The sequence below is a fragment of the Mesoplodon bidens genome (genome assembly GCF_964165515.1).
Source record: "Mesoplodon bidens genome assembly, chromosome: 3".
NCBI lineage: Eukaryota > Metazoa > Chordata > Mammalia > Artiodactyla > Ziphiidae > Mesoplodon > Mesoplodon bidens.
This window is the reverse complement of record NC_138178.1, coordinates 145,654,832-145,682,628: the sequence shown is the minus strand read 5'-3', so window position 1 is coordinate 145,682,628 and position 27,797 is coordinate 145,654,832. Positions and strand designations below refer to the sequence as shown.

General features: G+C 41.6%; 2 protein-coding genes across 3 annotated transcripts in view; one reads left to right on the top strand and one right to left on the bottom strand.

The window, feature by feature from the left end:
- The window catches only part of EXD2 (exonuclease 3'-5' domain containing 2), a 92,894-nt gene extending 90,259 nt beyond the window's left edge, over window positions 1–2,635 (bottom strand). The window contains exon 1 of the mRNA XM_081226900.1: window positions 2,204–2,635. The gene's annotated coding sequence lies outside the window, so the exon portion shown is untranslated. The remainder of the gene's footprint in view (window positions 1–2,203) is intronic.
- A 268-nt stretch (window positions 2,636–2,903) lies between these two features.
- DCAF5 (DDB1 and CUL4 associated factor 5) overlaps window positions 2,904–27,797 on the top strand; it is a 109,686-nt gene continuing 84,792 nt past the window's right edge. Inside the window, exon 1 of one of the 2 annotated variants that reach the window (XM_081226897.1) lies at window positions 2,904–3,175. In XM_081226897.1, the coding sequence (XP_081083023.1) occupies window positions 2,962–3,175 (214 nt within the window). In that variant the 5' untranslated portion in view covers window positions 2,904–2,961. The remainder of the gene's footprint in view (window positions 3,176–27,797) is intronic. The other variant, XM_081226898.1, reaches the window with a different exon arrangement.

Genomic DNA, 27,797 nt, shown 5'->3' with positions numbered 1-27,797 from the left:
ATGTTTAATCAGTATTCAACTCATGGTGGAGCAATTAAGCAAGACTTCCCATGTTCAGTAATTTCCATATCTTGGTTTTTCCAGAATGAATTTTCAAAACTGTTTCCAGGCTTCCTGAATGTGAATGTTAATATACAGAAGTTTCTTGGCCTAGGTAAGAAAAATATGAATTTTTTACTTTTTCTCCCTCTTCCTCCACATAGTCTATGTACTGGAGAGATTACTCAGGAGTCCAATTTCATTTGCTATTTTTTAAAATATTTATTTGTTTATTTGGCTGCACTGGGTCTTAGTTGCGGTGTCCGGGATCTTTTTAGTTGCAGCATGTAGGATCTAGTTCCCTGACCAGGGAACGAACCTGGGTCTCCTGCATTGGGAGCGCAGAGTCTTAACCACTGGACCACCAGGGAAGTCCCTCATTTGCTATTTTTAAGCTAAGTACACTGGCTTTTTTTTACAATAAATGCCTATATCAAAAAGGCCAAGCTCATATGGTCATGGAAGTTAATTAAATGTTTGTGTTATATAGTTATGTACAACATTATTAGTTTGCAATAAATGACACAAGGGACTATGTCAAATTCATAATAAAAGCAAACAGCTATGGTGGGGCTTGATCTTCTGAAGTTGGGTTATATTATAGTTAGGGTTGCCAGATTTAGCAAACAAAAATACATGATGCCCAATTAAATCTGAATTTCAGATAAACAATGAATAATAATTTCAGTATATCTCAAATACTACATGAGACATACTTATGCTAAAAAATTATTCATTCTTTATCTGAAATTCATACAGAACTGGGCATCCTGCATTTTATCTGGCAACTCTAATTACATGAATAAGAGAGATTTTCTGCACTCTCCTTACAAAAAGCTGCGCATACTAGCAGTAGGATATAAACAGACTGAGAGGTCCCTACATTTCTGTCCTGGCTGGTCACTGAACAGTTAAGGAAGTATCCAGCAAGGTCCTAGAATTGGGCTGGCTTGTGATCGGATCCTGGTCTATTTTTAGGCTGAGATAAATGGGACAGTTATTCCAGGGATTGGGGAAAAGCGAGTCATATTTAAAATTGTGGAGAAGTATGTGCTTGAGAGGGGAGAGGAGGGTGTCATATATTGCCACAGTAAAGGCCACTTCAACCACATCATTACTGTGCACATCCACCCCACCCCAGGCAAAACAAAGTAGGTATAAATGATGTCCTATTAATTGGAAGGAGCCAGAGGGCTCCCTGTTTTTGAATGTGTGGATTGAGTAGGTCAAGCAAACGAACAGTGAGATGGGAGACTGGCTTTGAAATCATCTCCACTGGAATGAAGCACAGATACCTCAAACCCAATGCATCTGACACTGATGCATTACCTTCCCCTTTCCCTGACTTCATTCATGTATTCAATATTTGAGTGGCTACTCAGTTCCAGCATGTGCTAGTTCTGGTCATATACCCATGAGCAGAATAGGCATGGTCCCTGCTCTCAGAGAACTTATAGGGGGAACATGCTGATATAATCACAAAAATACATGTTTAATTACACATTAAGACATTGCTATGAAGAAAAGATGTTGGTTGCTATGAACAGAAGATGCTGGTTATAATCAAGATGGTATACCACTACTGATCTTTACGGTGCTATTATAATGAAGAAACACTATGAAGCATCCTGAGAATTAAACTTTTTAAAAGAAAGTATTACACATTTTCCTGTTTAGGGAAATAATATTCCATTAATATTCCAAGGCACTTAACACCTGTCTCCTCACTGGGGTCACCGTGGAGGCTCCCAGACGACTGTAGTGCAGCTACTTCTGGCCTGGAACGCAGCTGCTGGTTAACAGCTGTACAGCCTCAGAGCTCCACACTCAAGGCCTTGAAGAGGGGCTCACCGCACCCAATTAAATAACATATATTTCTATTTTCGAATAATGCATCTTGTGTCTTGCAGATGTACCTGGAACTAATGAACAGAGGTACTTTCTGCTTACCTGAGCTTTCTCAACTCGGTTTTGGCAATTTTCTTTTCAGTTAAAAATTCCTCCCCCCCCCTCTCTTTTTTCCCCCATATACCACTTCATCATCTAACCGATGGAACCCAGTTTAGCCTTTTTCACTGAATGGCTGGAAGAAGGGAAAATTAGGAAACTGGATGGGGCGGGGGTAGTGTCAAAACTTTCTTTGGGGGGCCCCAAGCAACCTTACCCCGAGTGTCCAGTCCTAACTCCTGGTTCCTTTCCCTTGGACAGGGCTCGGGCGGCCCAAGGATGAGGCGAACTGAGGGAGAACAACCGGAGCCTCTGCCCGCAGTCCTCCCTCCACCTCTTTGCCACCTCGGGCTGCATTTTCCGGACCGGAAAAAAAAGAGCCGGGAGCACACTCGCCGCGGCGGTGGACCGCCGGCCTCTGGTGGAGGAAGGCGAGTCCGCAGCCCCGCGGCCACTTTGATCGTTGCGCGCCTCCAACTTCACAGAGTGCACCGCTCAGGGGGTGCAGCCCGGCCTCCGCCCAGAGCGACCCCGGTCCTCGCGCGGGGAGGAGCTGCGGCGGGAAAGCCGAGCCGCCGCCCGCGGTCTAGAGGCCAGCCGCCCGAGTTCTTCCGGCCCTCGGCCCTCGGCCCGCGGCGGGGGAGGAGCCGCCGCCACCCGCGTTCCCTGGCCCCCACCGCCGGCGGCGGAAGGGCCGCGCGCTTCGCGGAAGCGCGGCCGCAGCTGAGGATCAGCTGCTGGAGGAGGCGGAGAAGGAGAGGGAGGAGCCTAGGGGAGGGGGAAGGGGAGGGAGGGGACCGTCAGGAAGCCGCGAACGCCACCGAGTGTCTGCACACCTCGCTCCGTCTGCTATGGCTGGTTAAAGAACCATCCGGATAGCAGCGCGGGGGGAGGGACGGGTGGGGGGAGAGCGCCGGCCGCGCGTGAGGCCGAGGGAGGGGCGGCGGCGTGAGCGGCGGCGGCAGTGGTTCCAGCATGAAGAGGAGAGCTGGCCTGGGGGGCAGCATGAGGTCAGTGGTGGGCTTCTTGTCCCAGCGGGGCTTGCATGGGGACCCCCTGCTCACTCAGGACTTTCAGAGGAGACGCCTGCGAGGCTGCAGAAACCTCTACAAGAAGGACCTCCTGGGCCACTTCGGCTGTGTCAATGCCATTGAATTCTCCAACAATGGAGGCCAGTGGCTGGTCTCAGGTAAATCAACCCCCTTCCCCTCCCCGCGCCTCCCGGCCCCCTTCCAACCTCCCCTTTCCGCTTTCCCTCGCCACCCTCCTCCTGCCCTCCGTCCCCACCCCCTCCCTCCTCAACCCCCCCTTCGGCGGTGGGAAGGTGGGTGTCAAATTAAAACCCTGGCGGGGGAGGGAGGGAGAGAGGGGTAGGAGAGGATGTCTTCTATAAAAAAGACCTAAAATGGTTGACAGGTCCTTATTTCGCTTTATCCCAAGTGTAAAGTGATCTCTCCTGATGACTGCGGTGGAAGTGTGGGTCGGGGAGGGGGGCGAGGTTACCGCTTGACAAAGTTTGATGGGAAACTCTTCCTCCGCGTACTTTAAAAGGTGCTGGGGGCATTTGAGCGATTTGGTGGGGGAGGAGGCCGAGGCACGCCGGATGCCGGGGGCGGCGGGGGGGGGAGCTCGAGCCCCTGTCTCCGTCGTCCCGGGAAGGGGCCTTGGGGCCGGGGGCCGGGCTGTGACAGGGCCGGCCGCCGGAGGGGTCGGGGCTGCGACTCCGGGTGAACGGAGGGGAGGTGACGAGCGGGTCCCCTTGGGCTGCCCCCTCGTCGCCCTCAGGGGCCCAGCGCCATCTCCTCGGGTCCTGGGGTGGCCTCTTCCGTATCTTGTTTTTCTTATGGCTTTGGGAGTGCCGAGGGCTCTGGAGGCCAAGGGGCACCGGCCTGAACTTGAATGCGCAACTTGCGAGGCAGGGGGTGGGGGAGTGGACGACCCCGGGAGACTTGTTGGCTGGAGCCCCGAGCCCGCACCCCCTTTCCCCGCGCCTGCCGTTGCAGGTGGTCTCCGCGCCTCCTCCTCCCGCCCAGCTGGGCTTGGTTGCCCCCCGGCTCCCCCTCCGGTGTTGGGTAAGTGGCGAAATCGAGGCCGGCGCTCCGGCCGGGCGGTGTAGGCCTCGCTCTCTCGGGGCTCCTAGCGACAGGCAGTTGAATCGATAGCCTATTGCTCCCGGGGAGGCCGGGGCCGGGCGGGTGGCGGCGATAGCTGCTCCGGGGGAGGTGCGCCTGCCGCCCGTGGGGGCGCTCGCCGCCGCCCTCATCACGGGGGTCGCGGGCCCAAGGCTGGCGAGTGGGGATGGATTACGCTGGGGGCGGCTCCCCGAAATCCGGCTCAGGGGAGGAGGGCGAAGACGGCTGATCTGGCGTTCCCGCTCGCCTTCTGCCCTCCCTACCCCGTCCCTTTTCCTAGATCGAGAGGGAGGAAGGGGGAACCCAGCGCTGGACGTGGCGCTTCGCTTCACCCAGGCCGGTCCCCGAATGGTTTTCTAATTTACGTCAGTGGGCAGCTCGCCAGAAACTTCTGGGATCATGGCAAAGCATCCGTCTTCTTCGCGAGTAACATTCGGAAGTGACACGGGGTGTGCAGTCCAATTTGGGGGTAACAGAGATAAGTCTTGTGATCATTTCATGATAAACCTTCTGGGGTTTCTCCAGAACTGACTTGACTTTTCCACTTCAGATCGTTTTCTCTTTGACTAGGTAGATTTTGGTCCTAGATCATCTCCTGAAGAAATCTGATATTCCACTTCGAGACATACCCCAAACAAAAGCTTCCTTCCCCCACAGGGCCAAAAATTCCAGGGGCAAAGATGGGGGAAGAGCTCTTTACAGAGCTCCCAGTTTTCTCCCCTGCTGCTACTTCTGTATTCATCATACTCCTGTCTCCTTCCCAGACTGATGTATTCCAACAGACATGTTCCCAGACACAAGTAAATGCACCCTACAGGGTGAGGGAATTTGGGGGGTGCTGTTACAGACTGAGCTAATCGTGTTAAATCATAAATGCGGTCATACATTGCTCAATTTAACACGCTTTTTATTTATTTATTTATTTATTTTAAACATCTTTATTGGAGTTTAATTGCTTTACAGTGGTGTGTTAGTTTCTGCTTTATAACGAAGTGAATCAACTATACATATATCCCTATATCTCCTCCCTCTTGCATCTCCCTCACACCCTCCCTATCCCACCCCTCTAGGTAGTCACAAAGCACCGAGCTGATCTCCCTGTGCTATTCTGATCTCCCTGTGCTATGCTGATCTCCCTGTGCTATTCGGCTGCTTACCACTAGCTGTTTTACATTTGGTAGTGTATATATGTCCATGCCACTCTCTCACTTTGTCCCAGCTTACCCTTCCCCTTCCCCGTGTCCTCAAGTCCATTCTCTACGTCTGCGTCTTTATTCCTGTCCTGTCCCTAGGTTCTGCATAACCATTTTAAAAATAACAGATTTATTAAGATATAATTCACATGCCATACATTTTATCCATTTAAAGTTCATTAACACTTTAAAAATATATATATTTATTTATTTGAGCTGCGCCAAGTCCCAGTTGCTGCCTCTAGTTCCCCGACCAAGGATGAACCCGGCACCCCGCATTGGGAGGGTGGAGTCTTACCCACTGGACCACCAGGGAAGTCCCCATTAACACTTTTTTAAAGGTGCTAAAAAGTTGCCTCCATTCTCTACCAGTTATCCTTGTGTAGTACCTTCCCCCATGTCTTAAATGAACCCAATTTTCTCTAGACTTGACCGGTTCATTTCCTTTATCTTAATTTTAGTCTATAGAGGAGCAGGGTCCTTTCCACAGGCAGGCTCTGGTAAACCTTCTGGTCCTAGGCATTCATTTTCTCTTTTCTAGGCCTGAGTTGCCCATCTCCATCAGTACTTACTGGGTTCCAACTTTCTTTGCCCCTTACTCCTCCTCCTTCCCTGCACGCTTCCTCTAGCTTAGTTCGTCCTGTTTCCTTTTTATCTACTCCTGTCCTTGTTCCTAGTCTTCCAGTAGGCTTTTTCACCTGCCCCTCCAGTTTAGCTCAGCTAGTGTTAGCTTTCTTACTTGTTCCCTGAAAGGTAGAGTTTTGGTTAAAAGCCTTATTAGCTTATTCACCGTCTAGTATGAGTACAACTTATGCAACAGAAAGTTCCTCCTGTTCGCTTCAGATAAAGAAGCCCCCTCTGGGAGTCCTAAATACACTTGTTAAAGCTAATTAAATTTTGTTCTGGGAAGTCCTTCAATAATCTTCCCAAATTTAAAACTATTTAAGGTGTTTACATCTTATCTATCATTGTCCTTCGTTAGCAGTTAACACCTGAGGGGAGGAGCACATGGTATTTTGAGGCTAATGCTATCAATCCCTAATGCTTCACCAAAAATGTGGTGGAAGGCCAGACTCTAGGATGGTAATGAGATTACTTTTATGCATTTTGTTGTAGTGCTTGTATCTTGTCTGGATTGGTTAAAGCTCTTGAAAGTGGTGATTAAAGTGATAGTTTGTTCCACAGAAAAGGAGATCAGACTTGTGGTTACCAGAGGAGGGAGCAGGGGTTGGGCCGGTGGCAGGGGAATTGGATGAAGGCAGTCAGAAGGTACAAACTTCCAGTTATAAGACAAACAGGTACTAGGGATGAATGTATCATGTACAACATGATAAATATCATTAGCACTGCTGTATGTTATATATGAAAGGTAAGAGAGTAAATCCTTCGAGTTCTCATCACAAGAAATTTTTTTTTCTATTTCTGTAATTTTATATCCATATGAGAGAGTGAATTCACTAAACTTATTGTGATTATCATTTCATGATGTATGTAAGCCAAATCATTACGCTGTATGCCTTAAACTTATACAGTGCTGTATGTCAATTATATATCAAAACTGGAAGAAAAAGTTTTTTAAAATGATAGATTGTCCATAGTTTGCCCACTGTTTTCATTTTCTAATTGTTTGGGCAGGCTCACGTTTCTTGTAACTGACACACTATTTGGGGTTTTTTGTTTTGTTTTTGTCTTTTTTTGTTCTTTTAATTTAATTTATTTATTTAGTCGCACAGCTCGGCCTATGGGATCTTAGTTCTCCGATCAGGGATTGAACCCGGGGCCATAGCAGTGAAGGTGCCGAGTCCTAACCACTGGACTGCCAGGGAATTCCCTGACACACACTATTTGATAGAAATAACTTAGACCTAGGCCAAAAATAATATTTGGGGCTTCCCTGGTGGCGCAGTGGTTGAGAGTCCGCCTGCCGATGCAGGGGACACGGGTTCGTGCCCCGGTCTGGGAAGATCCCACATGCCGTGGAGCGGCTGGGCCCGTGAGCCATGGCTGCTGAGCCTGCGCGTCCGGAGCCTGTGCTCCGCAATGGGAGAGGCTACAACAGTGAGAGGCCCGTGTACCGCAAAAAAATATATATATAATAATAATAATAATATTTGCATGATTCCTATGGCCTTATAAAATGCTGTTTGTTAAGGATACATCATTGCTTTTTTGTTCTAACAGCTAGCCCTTTTCCAGGGCACAATGAGGCCAGCAGATATTAAGAGTAAAGCAGAGAAAACCAGGAAGGAGAAAAGGTGCTCAGCTGGGAAGTGAGTGTGTGACAGCAACAAGTGGAGGATGTTTTTTTGACATTTTGAAATACAAAATTATTTTAACCTAAAAAGTATTTTTCTTTATTGCTGAAAGGGGCATTACTGTGATATCATGTAAGGCAGTGTGGTATAGCATACACATGGTTAAAATCACTGCTGTGTCATTTAATGTGTAACTTTAGTCAAGTTGCTAAGCCTCTCTTTCCTGATTTAAGCAATGGGAATACCAGCACCCACCTGAAGGGCTGTTGTGACAGCTACATTAGGCAAAGTTTAGATTGGGTACTGAACAGAGTTCCCAGCCTCTCAGAAAAAATGCTGAGTTTGTTTTCTTTCCCCTTTGTACTTATAACTTGTGGTTTCATTATTAGCTGACACTTGTTCTTACAATGCTGGTAATGGACGTGTGCAAATGGGGCAGACAGGATAGTTTTGTGATTTTTTGATGTGGAATGAGGAGGCACAATATGGTGGGGAAAGAGCCTGGGATTTGGTGTCACGTGATATGTTGGAGGCTCCACCAGTCACAGATTGTACGAATTTAGGCAAGTTCCTTCATTCCTCATCAGTAAACGGGATTAACAAATTGCCCTCACTACCTAACAAGGAGGTCTATTCAATGAAATGTCATATGTGAAGGTACTTTGTGAACTATATGGGTTTGAGTGAACATTACTCTATAAAAGACAGCTTATGCCTGATGCAGTCTTATCTTAGAATATTTATGGGTGTTAGTTTTTGAGAGATAAGGAACAACATTAAGTACTACTTACAAGAGATCCTAACACCATCAAGGAGTTTATGCTAGTATACATATTTAGGGGATAGCCTGGGTTTACCTTTTAAGTCTTTGGTTGCATCTGATTCTTTCTTTAAATTGCCTCCATTGCCTCCTCTTAGGTTTCTCCTTTTCCCCAGAATGGAAATATGTTTGCTTAAAAGTCTTTTTATTTTCTCTTGGGGAAGAAGATGAACATCTTCTTGCATTCTGCCTGCTAGACCAATCAGAATGTAGCTCTGGGGGAATTCCCTGGCAGTCTAGTGGTTAGGACTCAGCGCTTTCACTGCGGGGGTCAGGTTCAGTCCCTGGTTGGGAACTAAGATCCCACAAGCTGTGAGGCACAGCCAAAAAAAAAGAGTGTAGCTCTGTATATGTAACTCTCTGCTTTCTTATATCTTATAAATGGTTTTGGTAAATAGAATCTTAGCAGTAAATAAAAATATTTAGCTCTTTGGGATAAGAGTTGCTGTAATATTATTTACCCTGAATTGATGTTTAAGGCATTGGAACTTGTAGCACTAGCAGATTAATAGCCCATAGTGTGAAGTTTTGAGTTACAGTGAGAGATTATGATTTCTTTTTTAATGCTTATGACTAAATGTAGAAAAAGCACCCTCAGAAGCTTTTCAGATAGCATCGGCAACTATACTATTTCAAAGTGTTAATTAAGTAGGAGTTGTGAATGGGGAGAGGCATTCAATTACTTGGGCATAATATTTATAATTGGACTCACTATTTAGTCCTATTTCTATTTCTCCCATATTCTTATGGGATATAAGTATCCACAGTTATATAGAGAGATTAAGAGTCATATAATAAGGACAGTGATACATCTCACAGGGTTGTGGTGAGGATTGAATGAAATAACACTTGTAAAGTTTTTAGCACAAGGGCCTAGACCATGCTGTTGCTCTGGTTGCTACTGCTGCTGCAACTGTTATTACTGTTGTTGTTTAACTTGAACCTCATAAAAAGCTTATAGGAGGGCTTCCCTGGTGGCGCAGTGGTTGAGAGTCCGCCTGCCGATGCAGGGGACACGGGTTCGTGCCCTGGTCCGGGAAGATCCCACATGCCGCGGAGCCTGCGCGTCCGGAGTCTGTGCTCTGCAACGGGAGAGACCACAACAGTGAGAGGCCCGCATACCGCAAAAAAAAAAAAAAAAGCTTATAGGAGATTGACACTTGAGTATCTAACATTCATTGCACATGGCACAGTACAATGTGAAAAATTGAGAATGATCTCAATGAGAGGAACTGTTAGAAATGCTTTGTGAATAAACTTAACCCTAATACTGTCATCAGAGCATAATTTTAAGCATCACATAATAGCTATGATAATAACTATATGCTTAATTGGAACCCATTAATTAATGATCATTTCTTGTCACCCAATCACTAGTTATATTGCATTTTATGGAATCAGTTTTTAGTAAGTAAACTCATGTAAAAGCGTATTATCTACAGGTATAGTGTTTGACTTTAACCAGTTAAATGAAGTCTGACTATTAAAACTTCTACGTGTTTAATTAGAATGAATTTCTTCGTCCAGGGGTTAGTTTATCAGGGGAAATATGGCCAGTGGCAAGGTAGATTTCTGACTTTAAAAAGCTTTTGTAGGGCTTCCCTTGTGGTGCAGTGGTTGAGAGTCCACCTGCTGATGCAGGGGACAGGGGTTCGTGCCCTGGTCCGGGAAGATCCCATATGCTGCGGAGGCCCGCGTACCGCAAAAAAAAAAAAAAAAAAAAAAAAAAAGCTTTTGTAGTACATACGTTTTGACATGGTGATTAGGGAATCAATTCTTGGATTTTCTTCTGGGCTTTTCTGTTTACTGATAATGCATTGCTGTGAAGGTGTTAAATTTTATTCTTTGGTCTATTTATTAGTTCAACAAATAGTTTTTGAGCACATACTGTTTATAAGACAGGAGCTATGCGAAGTACGGATGATGAATCAGATATAAATCATACTCTTAAGCTTGTATTTTCGGAACATTTACTTCTCAATTCTAACAGTGCATGATCCTTTCAAAATTTTCTCTTCTGTTTTATGATACTTTAATAGATACTGGATTTCTGTTTGGTTTGTAGTACTTAATATAGCAAAAGTCCCCTTGTCTTTGATTTTTAGTGGGAAAGAAAGATCGCTTAGAGATGGCCTTGGAGGACATTGGTGTGATAAATTATAGAGATCATGTCATAAGGATAAGATAACATGGATATTTACAGATACACATTATTTTTCCCACTTGTTCTTCAGTCAACTACTTGATATCTGTCAAAAATTGGCGAATTTAGAATTATGCCTGGGTTTGTCACTTCCACTTAAGAAAATACCTAGTGAGGTTTAACCGATGACCACCAGTCTCATTAGACATTATAAGTACCTCAAACACTTGTCTTTGTGTTCAGTATTGTTCAAAGGATCATCACTGACTTGACTTACATTTATGATATACTAAGAGTTCTGAAGAAGACCAGTAGCTCTCAGTTATGTATCCTGGCCACACATTGAGGGAGGTGTCAGTCCAGGTACAAGTGTGTGCTCATTCACTGATTATTGATAGATTTGGTTGTAAAGTACAGTTGGAATCATTTAGATCAGGGAAACTTTATTCACCAGTAAAACTTGAGACAAAGGGGTACTGCTTTCTGAATGCTGAGTTAAGAAGTGGGTGCATTTATTTTCTCATGCATTGAGCAAGGTGAAGAGCCCTTTCATTGCTTATAAACAGTGCTTAATTTTGATTTTTCTTTTTTCTTTTTCATGGTTTCAAGAAAGAATTGCTTTTCCTATTGTTTTAGTCTGAATTTAAATACTCAAGGGTGGAATTAAAGACAACCTTAAAGGAACCAAAATCCTAATTCAAATAAAGATTATGTAGGTTAAGAAGGAATTGATTTTGTTTTCAGTTTTTGGTGCCCTACGTTATATTAAAAGTATTGTCTCTTATAATTTAAGAACTGAATATTGATCTATTAGGATTAACTCTTAGATTATTGTGGCGATGTGAAATTACATTTCTTTTCTACTGAATTCTGTGTTCTGTAAAATTTTTGATTTTAAGTTATAGGGATTAGGTTACTGTTTGCCAAAGTGTGCGTACATAAGCTGATTTTAGGTGATCTTTGAATGAATATTTACATTTTAATAGTACATTTATTTTATACATGTTAGAAAAGTTAACTAGCATATATAAAATAGCTTTCATGGATTTATTGCTTAAGGCAAGGGTAAATTTTATTTTATTTTTTTATTTTTTATTTTTTTTGCGTTACGCGGGCCTCTCACTGTTGTGGCCTCTCCCGCTGCGGAGCACAGGCTCCGGACATGCAGGCTCAGCGGCCATGGCTCACGGGCCCAATCGCTCCGCGGCATGTGGGATCCTCCCGGACCGGGGCACGAACCCATGTCCCCCACATCAGCAGGTGGACTCTCAACCACTGCGCCACCAGGGAAGCCCCAAGGGTAAATTTTTAAAAGTCAGTTTAAAGTAAAATAATGGTGACTGTGTTGTGTGGATATGGCAAAAATCAAAAGGTGATCACGATTAACTGTAGCTTGGGAAATAGTACATTAGGTGACCCTTTTTTATTTCTTCTTTCTCATGGAATCAGAGAGATGGAAAGGTCTTCATTTTATGGAAAAGGGAGTGGAGAAGTAGAAAGGTGACTTGTTCAGAGCTGCTTGATTAATCTTTGGCAGTGAGGACTGTTAAGTAGGACTCATTGCTTCTAGGCAAGTGCTGTTTCCAGGTTGCCTTTTTATGTTTTTCTGTCCCTTTTCTTATAGGATAGGCAGCCTTTTCTGGAGCTCTTCTGAAGAACTGAAAACTGACTGTTAGCAATTCCTAAGCACATGTGCAACTCTAGTTGCTCCTCTTAGATGATAAATTGTATTTCTCTGTTTTGCTGTGAATAACTTGCTTTACATAGGTATCTTATGTTTATTTGTTAAAAATACTTAATGAGGGCTTCCCTGGTAGCGCCGTGGTTGAGGGTCCACCTGCCGATGCAGGGGACGGGACACAGGTTCGTGCCCCCGTCCGGGAGGATCCCGCATGCTGCGGAGCGGCTGGGCCCGTGAGCTGTGGCCGCTGAGCCTGCGCGTCGCTCCGCGGCAGGAGAGGCCGGGGCGGTGAGAGGCCCGCGTACCGCAAAAAAACAAAACAAACAAAAATATTTAATGAGAACACACTATGTCTGCCTCTTTAATCTCAATGATAACTCTAAGGGTTATTTTTTTTTAACACTTATTTAGCAGATAATGTGTGCCAGGCCCTCTGCTAAGCACTTCATATGTCTTATTTGCCACTTGGAAAATAGCCAGTGTTACCTATTATCTAGAAAGATAAGGGGATTTGAAGGTTTTGTATTAATTGCATTAATTAAGTGCTAAAGAATCAAGAAAGGGCATTGATAAATGACTGCTGAGGATTCTGTAATGAGAACAGGTAGGGCATTAGTGGAAAAACAGAAATTGGAATTCAATAGAAATTGGAATTCCAATAGAATTGGAATTCATTTCTGGTTAAAAGGAAGTGAAATAGAATTCTAGGAAGGAAAAAAGATTTTTTATTATCTTGTCTATTACCTTGGTCTTTGTAGAAAATTTGGTTCCAATAGCTGCTTCCCAAGTTTTTGTTCTTTTCAGCTTTAATGCTTATTGGTCACCACTGCCAACATAATATAAGCTCCCTAAAGCTTAACTCATTATCTCATATGCCCTGCTGATCCCTCAAAAATCTGCAGTGCTCCCCAGTGCCTACCAAATTAACTAGGAATGGCTCTCCTGATGTTCGAGGCATTACTGTTTATAAAAATAAATGTTTAACAATAAAAATAGCTAATATTTGAGCATGTCATTCATATATCAAATATTATTTGGGGGGTGTTTAATATGTGTCAGGCACATTTACATACATGATCACATCTAATACTTATAAAAGAATCTTTCCTAAGGTACAGATAGTACTGTTATCCTTATTGTACATATGAGGAAACTGAGGCTTAGAGAAGTTAATTTGTGAAACCTGTAGTTTGTGGTGGAGCTGCATTTCCAGCCTCGGTCTGCATGAGCTCTGAGACATGCTGCTAACTGCTCTGAAATTTTTAGAATGTTATATACATTTTAAAAGGATATGACCTTTTCCTTATATTCTCATCTCCCTGTGTTATCACTCTGATTTGCTAATTGTTTTTTGCTCCCGTTATGTGGAAACAGAGGAAGGGGGTGCGGTTGAGGGAGATGAATCATGGGCTTGGAGCCAGTAAGCACAGTTCTGGTCACAGCTGCAGAACTCACCACTCAAGCAGGTCTCTCTCAGGACAAAAAGTCACTTCAACTGGATTTTGGTCTTGGCTGTCTTCTTCTTTTTTTTTTTTTAAATTAATTTTTAATTTTAATTAATTTATTAATTTTTTGGCTGTGTAGGGTCTTCGTTTCTGTGCGAGAGCTTTCTCTAGTTGCGGCGAGCAGGGGCCACTCTTCATCGCGGTGCACGGGCCTCTCACTGTCGCGGCCTCTCTTGTTGCGGAGCACAGGCTCCAGATGCGTAGGCTCTGTAGTTGTGGCTCACAGGCCCAGCCGCTCCGCCGCATGTGGGATCTTCCCACACTGGGGCACGAACCCGTGTCCCCTGCATTGGCAGGCAGATTCTCAACCACTGCGCCACCAGGGAAGCCCCTTTTTTTTTAATTTAATTTTATTTATTTTTTATACAGCAGGTTCTTATGTTATCCATTTTATACATATTAGTGTATATATGTCAATCCCAATCTCCCAATTCATCACACCACCAACCCCCACCCCTGCCACATTCCCCCCTTGGTGTCCATACGTTTGTTCTCTACATCTGTGACTCTATTTCTGCCCTGCAAACCGGTTCATCTGTACCATTTTTCTAGGTTCCACATATATGAGTTAATATACGATGTTTGTTTTTCTCTTTCTGACTTACTTCACTCTGCATGACAGTCTCTAGATCGACCCACATCTCAACAAATGACCCAATTTCGTTCCTTTTTATGGCTGAGTAATATTCCACTGTATATATGTACCACATCTTCTTTATCCATTCATCTGTTGATGGACACTTAGGTTGCTTCCATGACCTGGCTACTGTAAATAGTGCTGCAGTCAATATTGGGGGTGCATGTGTCTTTTTGAATTATGGTTTTCTCTGGGTATATGCCCAGTAATGGGATTGCTGGGTTGTATGGTAGTTCTCTTTTTAGTTTTTTTAAGGAACCTTCATACTGTTCTCCGTAGTGGCTGTTATCAGTTTACATTCCCACCAACAGTGCAAGAGGGTTCCCTTTCTCCAACATTTGTAGTTTGTAGATGTTCTGATGATGCCCCTTCTAACTGGTGTGAGGTGATACCTCATTGTACTTTTGATTTGCATTTCTCTAATAATCAGTGATGTTGAGCAGCTTTTCATGTGCTTCTTGGCCATCTGTATGTCTTCATTGGAGAAGTGTCTATTTAGGTCTTCTGCCCATTTTTGGATTGGGTTGTTTGTTATTTTAATATTGAGTTGCGTGAGCTGTTTATATATTTTGGAGATTAATCCTTTGTCCGTTGAGTCGTTTGCAAATATTTTCTCCCATTCTGAGCATTGTCTTTTTGTCTTGTTTGTAGTTTCCTTTGCTTTGCAAAAGCTTTTAAGTTTCATTAGGTCCCATTTGTTTATTTTTGTTTTTATTTCCATTATTCTAGGAGGTGGATCAAAAAAGATCTTGCTGTGATTTATGTCAAAGAGTGTTCTTCCTATGTTTTTCTCTAAGAGTTTTATAGTGTCCAGTCTTACATTTAGGTCTCTAATCCATTTTGACTTTATTTTTGTGTATGGTGTTATGGAGTGTTCTAATTTCATTCTTTTACATGTAGCTGTCCAGTTTTCCCAGCACCACTTATTGAAGAGACTGTCTTTTCTCCAGCGTATATCCTTGCCTCCTTTGTAATAGATTAGTTGACCATAGGTGCGTGGGTTTATCTCTGGGCTTTCTATCCTGTTTCATTGACCTATATTTCTACTTTTGTGCCAGTACCATACTGTCTTGATTAATGTAGCTTTGTAGTATAGTCTGAAGTCAGGGAGCCTGATTCCTCCAGCTCCGTTTTTTTCCCTCAAGACTGCTTTGGTTATTTGAGGTGTTTTGTTTCCCCATACAAATTTTAAGATTTTTTGTTCTAGTTCTGTAAAAAATGCCATTGGTAATTTGATAGGGATTACATTGAATCTGTAGATTGCTTTGGGTAGTATAGTCATTTTCACAATATTGATTCTTCCAGTCCAAGAACATGGTATATCTCTCCATCTGTCTGTATCATCTTTAATTTCTTTGATCAGTGTCTTATAGTTTTCTGAGTACAGGTCTTTTACCTCCTTATGTACGTTTATTCCTAGGTATTTTATTTTTTTGTTGCACTGGTGAATGGGATTGTTTCCTTAATTTCTCTTTCTGATTTTTCGTTGTTAGTGTATAGGAATGCAAAAGATTTCTGTGCATTAATTTTGTATCCTGCAACTTTACCAGGTTCATTGATTACCTCTAGTACTTTTCTGGTGGCATCTTTAGGATCCTCTGCGTATAGTATCATGTCATCTGCAAACAGTGACAGTTTTACTTCTTCCTTTCCAATCTGTATTCCATTTATTTCTTTTTCTTCTCTGATTGCCGTGGCTAGGACTTCCAAAACTGTGTTTAATAATAGTGGTGAGAGTGGACATCCTTGTCTTGTTCCTGATCTTAGAGGAATTGCTTTCAGTTTTTCACCATTGAGAATGATGTTTGCTGTGGGTTTTTCGTATATGGCCTTTATTATGTTGAGGTAGGTTCCCTCTGTGCCCACTTTCTGGAGAGTTTTTATCATAACTGGGTGTTGAATTTTGTCAAAAGCTTTTTCTGCATCTATTGAGATGATCATAAGGTTTTTTTTCTTCAATTTGTTAATATGGTGTATCACTTTGATTGATTTTCATATATTGAAGAATCCTTGCATCCCTGGGATAAATCCTACTTGATCATGGTGTATGATCCTTTTAATGTGTTGTTGGATTCTGTTTGCTGAGGATTTTTGCGTCTATATTCATGAGTGATATTGGTCTGTAATTATCTTTTTCTGTAGTGTCGTTGTCTGGTTTTGGTATCAGGGTGATGGTGGCCTCATAGAATGAGTTTGGTAGTGTTCCTTCCTCTGCAATTTTTTGGAATAGTTTGAGAAGGCTGGCTGTTAGCTCTTCCCTGAACGTTTGATAGAATTCATCTGTGAAGCCATCTAGTCCTGGACTTTTGTTTGTTGGAAGATTTTTAATCACAGTTTCAATTTCATTACTTGTGATTGGTCTGTTCATGTTTTGTATTCCTTCCTGGTTCAGTCTTGGAAGGTTATACTTTTATAAGAATTTGTCTATATCTTCCAGGTTGTCCACTTTATTGGCATTGAGTTGCTTGTAGTAGTCTCTTAGGATGCTTTGTATTTCTGTGGTGTTGTAACTTCTCCTATTTCATTTCTAATTTTATTGATTTGAGTCCTCTCCCTCTTTTCCTTGATGAGTCTGGCTAATCGTTTATCAATTTTATCTTCTCATAGAACCAGCTTCAGTTTTATTGATCTTTGCCTTTTTTTTTTTTTTTTTTTTGCGGTACTTGGGCCTCTCTGTGTTGTGGCCTCTCCCGTGTGGAGCACAGGCTCCGGATGCGCAGGCTCAGTGGCCATGGCTCGTGGGCCTAGCCGCTCTGTGGCATGTGGGATCTTCCCGGACCAGGGCACGAACCCATGTCCCCTGCATCGTCAGGCGGACTCTCAACCACTGCACCACCAGGGAAGCCCCTGCCATTTTCTTTGCTTCTATTTCATTTATTTCTGCTCTGATCTTTATGATTTCTTTCCTTATGCTAACTTTGGGTTTGTTTGTTCTTCTTTTTCTAGTTCCTTTAGGTGTAAGTTTAGATTGTTTATTTTAGATTTTTCTTGTTTCTTGAAGTAGGCTTGTATTGATATAAACTTCCCTCTTAGAACTGCTTTTGCTGCATCCCATAGGTTTTGGATCGTCGTGTTTTCATTGTCATTTGTCTCTAGGTATTTTTTAATTTCCTCTTTGATTTCTTCAGTGATCTTTTGGTTATTTAGTAATGTATTGTTTAGCCTCCATATGTTTGTGTTTTTTTATGTTATTTTTCCCTGTAATTGATTTCTAATCTCATAGCATTGTGGTCAGAAAAGATGTTTGATATTATTTCAGTTTTGTTAAATTTACTGAGGCTTGGTGTGTGACCCAAGATGTGATCTATCGTGGAGAATGTTCCGTGTGCATTTGAGAAGAAAGTGTAATCTGCTCTTTTTCGATGGAATGTGCTATAAATATCAATGAAATCTATCTGGTCTATTATGTCATTTAAAGCTTGTGTTTCCTTATTAATTTTCTGTTTGGATGATCTGTCCATTGGTGTAAGTGAGGTGTTAAAAGTCCCCTGCTATTATTGTGTTACTGTTGATTTCCTCTTTTATAGCTGTTAGCAGTTGCCTTATATATTGAGGTGTTCCTATGTTGGGTGCATATAGATTTATAATTGTTATATATTCTTCTTGGATTAATCCCTTGATCATTATGTAGTGTCCTTGCTTGTCTCTTTTAACATTCTTTATTTTAAAGTCTATTTTATCTGATATGAGTATTGCTACTCCAGGTTTCTTTTGATTTCCATTTGCATGGAATATCTTTTCCCATCCCCACACTTTCTATGTATATGTGTCCCTTGGTCTGAAATGGGTCTCTTGTAGACAACATATATACGGGTTTTGTTTTTGTATCCATTAAGCAAGCCTGTGTCTTTTGGTTGGAGCATTTAATCCATTCACATTTAAGGTAATTATCAATATGTATGTTCCTATTACCATTTTCTTAATTGTTATGGGTTTGTTTCTTAGGTCCTTTTTTTCTCTTGTGTTTCCCACTTAGAGAGGTTCCTTTAGCATTTGTTGTAGAGCTGGTTTGGTGGTCCTGAATTCTCTTAGCTTTTTCTTATCTGTAAAGCTTTTGATTTCTCTGTCGAATCTGAATGAGATCCTTGCTGGCTAGAGTAATCTTGGCTATAGGTTCTTCCCTTTCATCACTTTAAATATATCATGCCACTCCCTTCTGGCTTGTAGAGTGTCTGCTGAGAAATCAGCTGTTAACCTTATGGGAGTTCCCTTGTATGTTATTTGTCATTTTTCCCATGTTGCTTTCAATAGTTTTTCTTTGTGTTTAATTTTTGTCAATTTGATTACTATGTGTCTCGGCATGTTTCTCTGTGGGTGTATCCTGCCTGGGACTCTGCGCTTCCTGGACTTGTGTGGCTATTTCCTTTCCCATGTTAGGGAAGTTTTCTACTATAATCTCTTGAAATATTTTCTCGGGTCCTTTCTCTCTCTCTTCTCCTTCTGGGGCCCCTGTAATGCGAATGTTGTTGTGTTTAATATTGTCCCAGAGGTCTCTTAGGCTGTATTCATTTCTTTTCATTCTTTTTTCTTTATTCTGTTCTGTAGCAGTAAATTCCACCATTCTGTCTTCCAGGTCACTTATCCATTCTTCTCCCTCAGTTCTTCTGCTATTGATTCCTTCTAGTGTAGTTTTCATTTCAGTTATTGTATTGTTCATCTCTGTTTGTTTGTTCTTTAGTTCTTCTAGGTCTTTGTTAAACATTTCTTGCATCTTCTCGATCTTTGCCTCCATTCTATTTCTGATGTCCTGGATCATCTTCACTGTCATTATTCTGAATTCTTCTTCTGGAAGGTTGCCTATCTCCACTTCATTTAGTTCTTTTTCTGGAATTTTATCTTGTTCCTTCATCTGGTACATAGCCCTCTGCCTTTTCATCTTGTCTATCTTTCTGTGAATGTGGTTTTTGTTCCACAGGCTGCACGATTGTAGTTCTTCTTGCTTCTGCTGTCTGCCCTCTGGTGGATCTTGGCTGTCTCTAAAGTCTCCTTCTTCCTTAACACTGAGCGTTCTACGCTTACTTACGTCAACCATGTGGCTAACTTCACACCTCCTTTAGTCTAATTACGAGTGGGTGTACAGACTCTGGTTACCAAGTTGGTTCCTCTTCTCCATTAATCTAACTAAAAGTACAAATAATATATACGTGTTTACTGAGCCTGTGGTTTTGAGTTTGATTTCTGCTGAATGTATGCTGCTTGAGTATGGCTGAATTTCAGCCATCAGAAATAGGTATCTTTCCTTATAATTATACCCGGGGAGAAAATATCTATGCCTGGGGCACAGATAAATAATGTGCTTCCGAATAAAGTGCCTTTTGGAAGAAGGTTTAAACAATGTAACATGGGCGATCTGCCCAGAGAGCACTGTAAGTCATTTGGAAGCACTTTTGACACTTGGAAGCACTTTTGACAGTAAAATGAAGCATAGTGTTATTGCAGGTTAAGTTTACTTCTGTCACCAGCAGCTTCACTCTGCTTCTGTGAAAAAGGTGTTTTCTTTCCAAGCTTGCACACTGACTGGATGAGCAAGGAGGGTTACTCTTCAGGTTCTGGTCTTGGATTCCACTTGCTCTTCACCGCAGTTTTTCTAGGTCAGGGATTTAGGGAAAGAATTGACAATAGTAGTTCGTCACTTTAGTTGTCTGCTCTTCCCATGCCTGCGTGTTCGCACTTCCTTTGCCACCTTGCTCACTCCTTGCACTTTGTAGTGTTAGATGCCCGAGATTCTATCATGTACCTCTCAGGATACAGAGTTGATATGCAATGGAGATCAGGTCTGTGTGCTTTGAGTACTATTTTCCTATTAGGGCCCATCTTAAGGGAGTTATATTCCAGAGGGCTGGGGCATGTAGAAATCAATGAGAAAATGGCATCTGAGGTTATTGACAAGCTTATAATATATCCAAGTAGCAGAGATGATATTGGCAGCAAGGCTGATCTCCATCTTCCCTTTTGCCTTTGCTGGGGCTCCTGCGGTTGATAAAGTGAGGTAAGATTACCTTAAATGGTTGATCAAGTAACTCCTTAGGTCCCCTGCCTTTGCTGGGGTCCTTTATGACTAAGATGACCATATATCCTGGTTTACTTGGGACCGTCCCAACATCCTAGTACAATTATTAGTGCTCCTTTCATTCTTAAAAAGGTCCTAGTTTGGATTATAAGTCATATGGCCACCTGCTCATGATCGTCTGAGTTGTCTGGCACTCAGGTAGAACCAAAGCCCTAGTCTCTTAACTCCTCCCATTCACTGTTGAATGCCTCTGCTGGAAAAGCTTCCAAGCCCCCTTTCTCCCCACGTCAGGTCTTTCAACTGCCACTTTTAAGGTATTAAGTTGAATCCGAGAGGCAGAATGGTTGGTTAGTCATTTGTCTCCTCCTTGTCCTCTTATTAGAAAGAAAAAAAATGCTAAAACCATTAAGAAAATGCTAGATCCAGAGGCTAGTAAGTTACCCCTTCCTTTCTATATACTTCCTCTTATAGTTCTTGTTCTACTGATCACTTGCTGTACATTCTTTTTTCTTTTTTTTTTCTTTTTAAGTCTTCCTGTGGGTTGATGTTTTTTGCAGAGTTGATTTTGAGGAAAGATATTTTGACGAATGATTCTCCACTGAGCTGGAGTTTTTTTCCTAAGGTGTTTTTAACCCGAAGTGGTACAATATTAAAACCATGCTAAAGGCTTAGTTTTGTGGAGTATCTATCTAGCACCATATACATTTGGAATAAAAGTTGGCCCCCTCAAGTGTATAGGTTGGCCTTGCGAAGAGTTTTCAGGGATTGTAGTTTTTCAGATATGTGGGCAGTTGGCTGTAGAATATCTTTGGTGTTGTGTAATGTCATCATTAAAGAAGTTTAAGAGATCTGGACTAGAGTGCTGATTGCACCCCTCTTGTGATCTTAGGCTGCTGATGTTCTCCCTCTGTGGAATCGTACAGTTTTATTGCTGGAAAGGACTAATGATCATCTAATTGAAGCCTTTAATTTTACATATAAGGGCATAAAGGAGCAAAGAGGTAAAGTGATTAGCCCAGTAGCTCACAACTAGTAAGTAGTACAAGCAAGATTAAAATCTGGGTCTAGGGGGCTTCCCTGGTGGCGCAGTGGTTGGGAGTCTGCCTGCCAATGCAGGGGACACGGGTTCAAGCCCTGGTCTGGGAAGATCCCACATGCCGCGGAGCAACTAGGCCCATGAGCCACAATTACTGAGCCTGCGCGTCTGGAGCCTGTGCTCCCGCAACAAGAGAGGCCGCGATAGTGAGAGGCCTGCGCACCGCGATGAAGAGCAGCCACCCCTCGCCACAGCTAGAGAAAGCCCTTGCACAGAAACGAAGACCCAACACAGCAAAAATAAATAAATTAATTGATAAACTCCTACCCCCAACATCTTCTAAAAAAAAAAAAAAAAAATCTGGGTCTTCTGACCTGGTCCCTCAGTAGGGAAAATTATGAGGTTCTGCCTTTATAAAGGACTTACTCAAGTAAGTGGCTTACTTCACCAGTACATTCTGTCTGCAGTTTTATTGTCTCTGAACATGATTGTTTTAAGTTGGTGGTGCCTCATTATTTTGCAGGTGAGTAGTAGAGATTTTCCAGGGTGGAAGCAGACTGTCACTGTGGCTGACTCTCCAGTTTTAATTCTTAGCCTGCCTATACTTCCTTACTTTAAAAAGTTTTCCAAGAACATTACTCAGAAGAAGGAATTTCTTGCAAATCCAGATACCCGTCAGAATCTTATTACACAACTTTCCTCATTCTGAATTTCCATTCAAGTCTTGTGTCTAAATTCCGGTTGTATCTTTCATGTTACTCCTTAAAGCCGAGTGACTAACTGGAGTCTCTGGGATTGTTGTTTCTTTCTTTATAGGTGTCTTAACCATGTTTGATGGTCTAGTACAGATATCTTATCGCTTGCTGCCATAGGTGGCTGAAGCATGTTTTGCCTTAGACATACTGGCAAGAAACAACTGAAATTGGCATGTTTGGCAACCAGGTTCAAGCAGCCCTTGATTTTAGTCTCAGAGTTGACTTCTCTGTTTATACCTACTCTTGGGTGGATATTGTGTACCTTCCTGGAAGGACTAAGCATTGGTGCCTGCTTTGGTTCAATTTTTAGAAATTGCCCAAGAAGAGAAAAGAAAGCTTTATTATGTTCTTACTGTTGCTTATGCAAGGAATTTTGCAGAAGTTATGCAGGCAATCTTCTTATTTAAAAAAAGAAAAACTTAAAAATCAGAACCTTCTCAGATTGAATGAAGAGCATCTGTGCTTTAATGAGGAGAGTGTATTGTGCAGGTTAGTTCTCTATGGCAGAAGAAGTGAGACTGGACATGAAGACAGTCTGTGGTCTGGGAGTACCTCAAAATAAATGCTTCGTCCACTGTCATAACTTCCCTGTAAATCCTTACTATTGTTGAGGATCTGTTTTTAGCCCTAGCTCTATTTGAGGATCTTTTGTTCTTTGATATTTTACGAACTCCATACTTTACTATTGAGAATTTCCTGTTGAATCATACAAGTTATCAGAATATGGCACTTATAAGACAGACTTCCCACTTATTCATAAGTTTTTTAAATGTCATGTATTGATTATGGGAAATTTGGAAAATAGATATTTAAAGAAAGAAGTATCCCACCTACTCAGGATGACCATTTTAGACACCTGGGACATATTTTATTTAGACTTTTTTGTATTTAAATGTACATATTTTAAAAATAAAATTGGAATTAGGCCATCTCTGCTGTTTTATGTTTTTTTCTTAATATTGACATTTTTTTTCATATGTCATTGAGTATTTTCAAAAGCAGAGTTTCTCAGCCTCAACGCTATTGATGTTTTGGACCGGATAGTTCTTTGTTATAGGGGCTGTTCTGGGCACTGTAGGACATTTTGCAGCATCCCTGGCCTAAGACTATATGTGTATGCCAGTGGCAGCTCCCCAGTTGTGACAACCAAAAATGTCTCCAGGTATTGCTGAATGCTCCCTGGGGTGGGAGGGGGGCAATATCACCTGGTTGAGAACCACAATTCTAAAGCAAAAATTCTCAAACTCTTTGGCTTCAGTGAAAAAGACAAATAACATTTTAGTGTTATTGTGAAAGTAGTTTTGACTTAGCAGGCCTCCTGGGGTTCGTGGAACATACTTTGAGAACTGTTCTAATGTATGATATATTATGGCAGCACTGTATCCTGTCAAGGGCCTACATCAGAATTTAACCAGTTCCCTCTTATTCTATTTATTTTTTGCTTTTATCACAATTTCTTATAACTAAACCTTTGCAAAAACTTTTTTCCCCCTGAGAATAAAATCTTAGAAATGGGATTCTGGATCAAAGTTTTTTTATAATTTATAAAATACATTTGATATATATTTGTCCTCTGAGATGGTTGAATTAATTTATTTATACTTGTACCACTGTATTATTAGACTGCATCATGGCTGTTGTTGGGCATCATTTAATCTTTGCAATTCAGTCAATATGTGAAGATGGTATTACTTAAAAATTTTTATTATTACTGAAGTTCTCATATAACTGGACTTTATTAGTGAGGCTGAATATTTTTGTCTTAAGTTTTGGCCATTTTGTAGTCTTCCTTTAGGCTGATAACAGTGTAATTGATAAGATTGCAGCTTTCTTTGTTAAAATGGTCACATTCTCCTAATACCTTTAGAGATTAATCCCTAGTCACTCTGTTTGTGTTTGAGTGTGTATCAAATCACAACCTCAGGTTTAGAGTCCCCCTCTTAAGGAGGTAGGTAGTAGAGGTGCCTGGTAAACTATTCTCTAAATTTCAGAAGTTTGAGCCCCACCCTTTTGACTTTTGTCACATTTAAGGGGTATCATCTGTGCTATTTAACATTTTTTTCTAAATTGACTCCTTAAAACAATATTTGAAAGGAAACTTTATATTATTATAATGTCTATGAAATCATGGGTTTAATGGGCTAGGTTTCTTTTTCCTAATACACATTAAAATACATAATTGTTAAAATCATTTCTCTACTTTCTGAAATCATCCAGTGGCCTCTGCTTATTACACTTTAGGAAGAACAGGTGCTTTGGAATCAGACATCTTGGATTTGAGTCTCACTTTGCCTCTAACTGATGGTGTGCTCTTGGATAGGCGAGTTTACCTCTGTGCCTTAGTTTCTTCATTGACAGAAAGGGGATGTTGGAGAAGATGATCTGTTAGGTGTCTTCCAACTCTACTCTGTGATTCTGATGTGTATTCCTTTCTCTATTTCTGCTCAGGAATTTGAGACATTGTCTAGGGATTGGTGTGCTGGCTTAGGATTTAAAAACTCTAGCTCTGTTAAACCCCACTGCTACTAGTCATCTAATTTTAGAGAAACTGTTTTATTTCCTAGGGTTCTAGCTATCTCTTTAGGGTGTTGCTGCTACTTTAATTTCTGCTTCTCATTTAATGTCAGGTGATTCAAGCTAGGAGTCAAGGCTTCCATCATTGAGGCACACCAGTGCCTCACTCTTCACATCCTTAAAATGGGGATAATGTTTTTGCCTTACTTGCCTAATTGGACATGTGGGAAAATGAAATAATAGGTAGATGAGTAGAATCAGTTTTCAGGAAAAAGGTACTAGGTAAGAGCAGCTTATTAGCAGAAGTGTCACTCCTGTGGCTACTTCCGTAGTGAAGAGCAAACTTGTGTGATACCACCTCTCCTTATCTCTCCATACCTGCCTGCACTTGCCATTTGATTTTTTTTTTCTTCCTGATTTAGGAAGTACCATTGGACCCCAGTTTTGTGACCTTGGGCAAATCACCCCATTTTAACTTATCCATGGGCTAATTGCAGCCTGCACTGAGGCCTGCATTCAGCCTGCAAAAGTCAGGTTGCTATCTTCTCTTAAAAAATTGGAAGATCTGGCTGACTTAAGCCTGCACTCTGCTGTGGCAGTAACTGGCTGGAGCTGAGTAGTGGCTTTCCTTTAAAAAGGGTTGTGTAATCTCTAGTCTGCTATTTAATCTGGCAGGTTTCACTCATTTGCTTTGCTACCTGGCCCCTGTTGTACTTGAGAGGCTGGATTGTATTGTGGTAAGGAGCACCGTCTCTGGAGACAGATTACCTGGATTCAGATCCCAACTTCCATTCTTGGTAGCTGTGTACCTTCAGGTTATTTAGTTTTTCTGTAGTTTCATCTGTATAATAAGGATAACACTACCTGCTTCATAGGGCTGTTAAGAGGATTTGAAGAGCCACTACATGTAAAACCCTTAGGATAGTCCCTGACCCAGAGTAAATTTAGCTGATATTAGCTATTGTTGGAGTTCAAATAGCATAATAATTAGCTAACATTTATCTAGCTTGTATTGTGTATCAGGCAGTGGGCCAAGCCTTTCACACAGATCTATCATTAATCCTAACATAACACTATAGAATAGAGAGTTATTTTTTCAGTTTTGCAGATGAGAGGGTACAATTTAGAGTGGTTAAGTAACCTGTCTAAAGGTACATAGCTAGTAAGTGGGTAGCAACACTGACAGTTGAACCTTTGTTTTTTTTTAATTAATTTACTTTAAATTAATTTTTATTGGTGTATACTTGCTTTACAGTGTTGTGTTAGTTTCTACTATAGAGCAAAGCTAAGCCTGTGCTTTGGAATGCTATACTGTGCTGCCTCACACTACATCCATCTCTAAAGTAGGTTTAATTGCAGAATTGGCATGCTTGGGTAAACAGAGATTAGTGCTCTTAATGTCTTTGTAAGTGATTTGAGGAGAGAATGCATATAAATGGCCCCAATTTATATATGACATTAGTTCCTTAAAGTAGCAGAATGCCAAACCAATGGAAATAAACTGCAGGCAACTCTTTGGGTGGAAAGAGTGAGCAGAAGAGTGGTAACTGAATTTCAGGGTAGGTAAGTATAAAACAATACATAAAGAAAACTAACAGACTGCTTGTAGAATGATGTGCTCCAAGGTACTCAGTAAGGACTTGAGAATCATTTTAGTCTATTATTTGAAGGTAGAAATGGCCAACAAATATTTCATACCCATTAGGATAGCTATTATCAAAAAACCAAAAAATCAAAAACAGAAAATAACAAGTGTTGATGAGACGTGGAAAATTGGAACCCTGTGCATTGCTGGTGGGAATGTAAAATGATACAGCTGCTGTGGAAAACAGTATGGCAGTTCCTCAGAAAATTAAACATAGAATATTACCATATGATCCAGGAATTTCATTTTTGGGTGTATACCCAAAAGAATTGAAAGCAGGAACTTGAAGAGGTATCTGTACAGCCATGTTCATAATAGCAGTACTCACAATTGCCAAAAAAGTGGGAACAATCTAAATGTCTGTCAACAGATTAATTGATAAAATGTGGAATATGCATCCAAAAGAATATTATTCAGCCTTAAAAAGGAATGAAATTCGGGACTTCCCTGGTGGTCCAATGGTTAAGAATCTGCCTTCCAATGCAGGGGACGTGGGTTTGATCCCTGGTCAAGGAACTAAGATCCCACATGCCGCGGGGCAGCTAAGCAGCGCACTCTAGAGCCCACGCGCCACAACTAGAGGGAAGCCCACGCACCACAACAAAGATCCCGCATGCTGCAACTAAGACCTTATGCAGCCAAATAAATTAATTAACTTTTTAAAAAAAAATCCAGTCTTTTTTTTAAAAAAAAAAAGGAATGAAATTCTGGTACATGCAACAACATGGATAAACCTTGAAGACATTATGCTAAATGAAATAAGCCAGTCATAAAAGAACAAATATTGTATGAGTCCATTCGTATGAGGTACCTAGAGTAGTCAAATTCATAGAGACAGAAATGGTGTCTCTAGAGGTTGAATGGTGGTTGCCAGGGGAGGGGGGAGGCAGGAATGAACAGCTGATATTTTATGGATATGGAATTTCAGTTTGGGAAGATGAAAAGTTCTGGATGGATGGTGCTTTTCTTCCCTGCGTAAAGCTGTGAAACATCCTCACTTGGAATTGTAAGTAGTGTTCTGGCCTCTTGCACTTTGGTAGAAAGGATACACCTTGGTTTTAGGCTCCAGGCCTAGCTTCTTAGATTGTTAGCAAGTCATTTTGTCTCTCTGATCCTCATCTGGGAAAAGGGTTATATAATCCTTACCTCGCAAGTGAAGATATATGTGAATAAACTTTTATACAAAAGTTAATTATTTTCAACTTTGGGGAAATAACAAAACAGATTTATTTCTCATACACTGATGTAGCTGGGCTGTATGGCACATAGGCTGCATAGGCTCTATATCTCCATGCTTCCTCTTAGAGCTCAAGGAGAGGTATGGTTGTCACAAAAAGAGGTTTGGCTCCGCAGAGTGGCGATTACACACATGGAGAAGAAGAAATAAATAGGCTGAGAAGAAAGCCAGGCTGCGTGATTTCCTTTAAATCTTTGCAGGTTAAAAAAATAAACAAAACTGCAGCAATATAAAAGGGCATTAAGTAA